The sequence below is a fragment of the Lygodium microphyllum genome, chromosome 5 (assembly GCF_053477565.2).
Source record: "Lygodium microphyllum isolate KBCC chromosome 5, Lygodium_microphyllum_v1.1.10, whole genome shotgun sequence".
Lineage (NCBI taxonomy): Eukaryota > Viridiplantae > Streptophyta > Polypodiopsida > Schizaeales > Lygodiaceae > Lygodium > Lygodium microphyllum.
The window spans coordinates 64,189,447-64,192,446 of record NC_141139.1 but is presented as its reverse complement, the minus strand read 5'-3'; the positions used below and the strand labels follow the sequence as shown (position 1 = coordinate 64,192,446).

The 3,000-nt window shown below is 43.2% G+C and overlaps 1 protein-coding gene across 1 annotated transcript; it reads right to left on the bottom strand.

The window, feature by feature from the left end:
• Nucleotides 1-279: 279 nt before the first annotated feature.
• LOC148035909 (protein CROWDED NUCLEI 4-like) lies at nt 280-717 on the bottom strand. The gene has a single exon (XM_087678865.1). It carries the CDS (start codon nt 715-717, stop codon nt 280-282), a length of 438 nt encoding a protein of 145 aa, XP_087534991.1.
• Nucleotides 718-3,000: the final 2,283 nt, after the last annotated feature.

Sequence of the window (3,000 nt, the reverse complement as noted above, 5' to 3'; positions counted from 1 at the left end):
GACCACACAGACCATGGCAGCCTTTCTTGGAGTCTTAAATGAAACTTAGACCAAGTTTAGAGGCTGACAGACCGGATTTGGCAACTAGTTGGTCATTTTAGGCCATTTTTCGAAGACTAGCAGAAGGATCAAATCAAGGAGCTCAAGGCATCCATGCAAGGCGCAGTATTGCTAGGGATGCCTCATAATCTGACATTTTCGACTCTAGCTCTGCTTTTTGAATGTCCAATACTCGCTGAAATTCAATCAACTCCTTTTGTTACTCAGAAATACTAGTATTCAGATCCAGTTTTGATTGTCGTAATGATCTTCACGAGCCTCAGCTTCTTGCAATTTTCTCACTGCAATACCATGTTTGCGAGTGGCATCTGCCTCCAAGGCATCTGCTGCACGCAAATTTGACTCTGCTGCAAGAATCTTTTGTTTAGTTTCGGCGATCATTTCTCTTACTTGAGAGAGCTTGTCTTCTGCAGAGACCTTCATATCAGCAGAGTTTACTCGCATATCCTTTAAAGCCTTTTCCGGATCTTCAACACATTGCTTCTCAATTGACAAAGCTTTCTTCAGATTCTCTTCACGTTGTTGTGCCTGTAGAAGGGCTATAAATTTTGCTGCACGCTCCTTCCTTAAGGTTCTTTCTGTATCTTTTGTTGCAGCCTTCAACTTTTCAGTCACCACTGAGTTCCAATCCTTCCACTCCATAAGTAGTAAGCCCATGTTATGTTGATAATCATAAAGCTCGCATTCCAGGTTGAATACATAAGATCGTTTTGATGACTTCACAGTCTCAAACAATCCCTCCACAAGGCCATTCCTGTGAGAAAGCGAGGAAACGGAAGGCGTGGCTATGGGAGAAAGGGGAAAGCAGAGAACGTTGAAAGCCGGGAAATCCGAGATACACACAGTACCACCTTCAGTGCCTGCAGTATCCTTCTGCTCTTCTTGCTTCAAGCCTTCTGCAGGGAAGAAGTCATGGTGCAGCTGGTCAGAGCGTTTCCAGCCATGGCTGATGCTAGCAGGACTGGCTTGATCACGGCCGGGGGAGAAGAGGCCGAGAGAGTGGGTTAAATGCGGAAGAAGATGATGATGATGTTCTTGTTTCATAGTCATGACTGCATTGGAAGTACAGTCTATTTCAATCTTCACAAGAAGCATCGTCTGAACTCGGAGGAGAGAAGGGCTTTCGTCTGAACCCGGAGGAGAGGCCTTCGTCTGAACTCGGAGGTATTGGAAGTACAGTCTATTTCAAGCTTCACAAGAAGCAGTCTACAGTCTGTTTCAAGCTTCACAAGAAGCAGTCTACAGTCTGTTTCAAGCTTCACAAGAAGCAGTCGGATGCTTCCTCCTCCACATTTGCTACTGAAAGTTTAGTCAGCTGTCAGAATTGTGCGCTGTCCGAATTGTGCAGATCACCAATAAACGTGATGTATCCTCGAAGAAGCTTTAAAGGTTGGGGGCTGTCCATAATATGAAGGTTGGGCCATACTTCATGTTCAATAAGAGCATGGGCTCGTCGGGAATAACAGAGACAGGGCTCCTACTCTGACCATTACCTTTCGCAGCTTGGAATCCTATCACATATATGTTAGCAAGTTCTGTAGAATTAAGCCATTGCTCAAGGTTCATCTTATCTTGTGGAGGTCTTCCACCAACATTCCAAGTCCCGATGAAGACCCTGAAGTGTTGTGTACTGTTGAGATTGGACTTAAGGTCTGTCTGAACTGACAAGGCCAATGAATGTCTTCGGTGCTGTCTTGTACAATTCCAACGGTCATACTCAAGGCCTTGAGCAGAAAAACAGTGTCTTCTAAGGAAGTCGTCTTCGTTTGGCTCGCTTTCTGTTTCAAAGTCTTCATCAGCACCAAAGCCTTCTTCTTTCTTGTGCCTTTGCTTTAGCAAACTCTTCAAATAAATTTTCAGCCAAAGGAACTTACTGTGCTTACTTCACATCATGTAGCATGAGAGCCTAGAGGCAATGAAAGCTTATCAGCAAGATAACCATTCACAAGCCCCTCACTGAGTGTTGCTCTGAAAGATGGCATTGAGCTTCTTGAGATGAAACATTAGGCTGGATTGAGATCCCTTCAAGTGTACAATAATTGGAATCTTGAAACCTTTTTCTATTGCGCTTCTGTACTCTCTTGCTTCAGTCACTCCAGCCTCCATGCTCAGATAAGTTTTGGGGTTTGGCATCAACTTCATCATGTCACTGTAGCCAAATGATGAGGTGCTGACATTTTGAGGCCCAAGTTGTATTCCACTTAACCAAAACGATGAGTTGCTAGATTGTTGAGATTCCAAGGCTTCCCTTCTCAGCTCAGACAAGGGAAAGTTAAGTTTGTCAAACCTTTTATAAGCTAGAGAAGCATTTGGCTCATGCCATGAGGTTTTTGGTGGCTGTTTTTGTGGCATTGGAACATAAAGTTCTTGGGTTTGTCTCATTCTTCTTGCTACATTCCCTATCATGACTTTGGGATATGGGATATAGATATTTTGGCCCCTTGCTTTACTGGCTGTGTTAGCATCCAGTAGAGTGATAGACCCATGATCATCTTCATCATCCATTTCATAATTCCTTGAACCACTCACAAGATTCGTGTGCAGGTACTCCTTGAAAGTAGGAGCAGAGTTGAAGCTGTATTCATTGACATGTAGAACTTGAACCTTAAAATGTTCAAGTGCCAGTATCTCAATAACCAGTACATCCCCAAGTTTGAGACTTTGATGCAAAGCAAATTCATGGCATCATGTTCATTATTCTCATGATTCAAGTGTACAATAACTGGAATCTTGAAAATGAAGCATTCTCAAGGGTATGATGCTTTGGGGATGCAATCTTGTAATGCCATATTCATGGAATGCTCTCTCCTACTCATTTGAGTGTATAGGTACTGGGTATTGACTCAAGTTGGATAATAAGTACTCAAAACACTTGGAACAGGGCCAAAACATGGTGCAGTCCAAACAGGGACATATTTGGAAAAGTTGCTACAGAAATTA

What these genes read in the sequence shown, in the direction of transcription:
- LOC148035909 (XM_087678865.1), bottom strand. Translation starts at nt 717, where the DNA reads ATGGGCTTACTACTTATGGAGTGGAAGGATTGGAACTCAGTGGTGACT.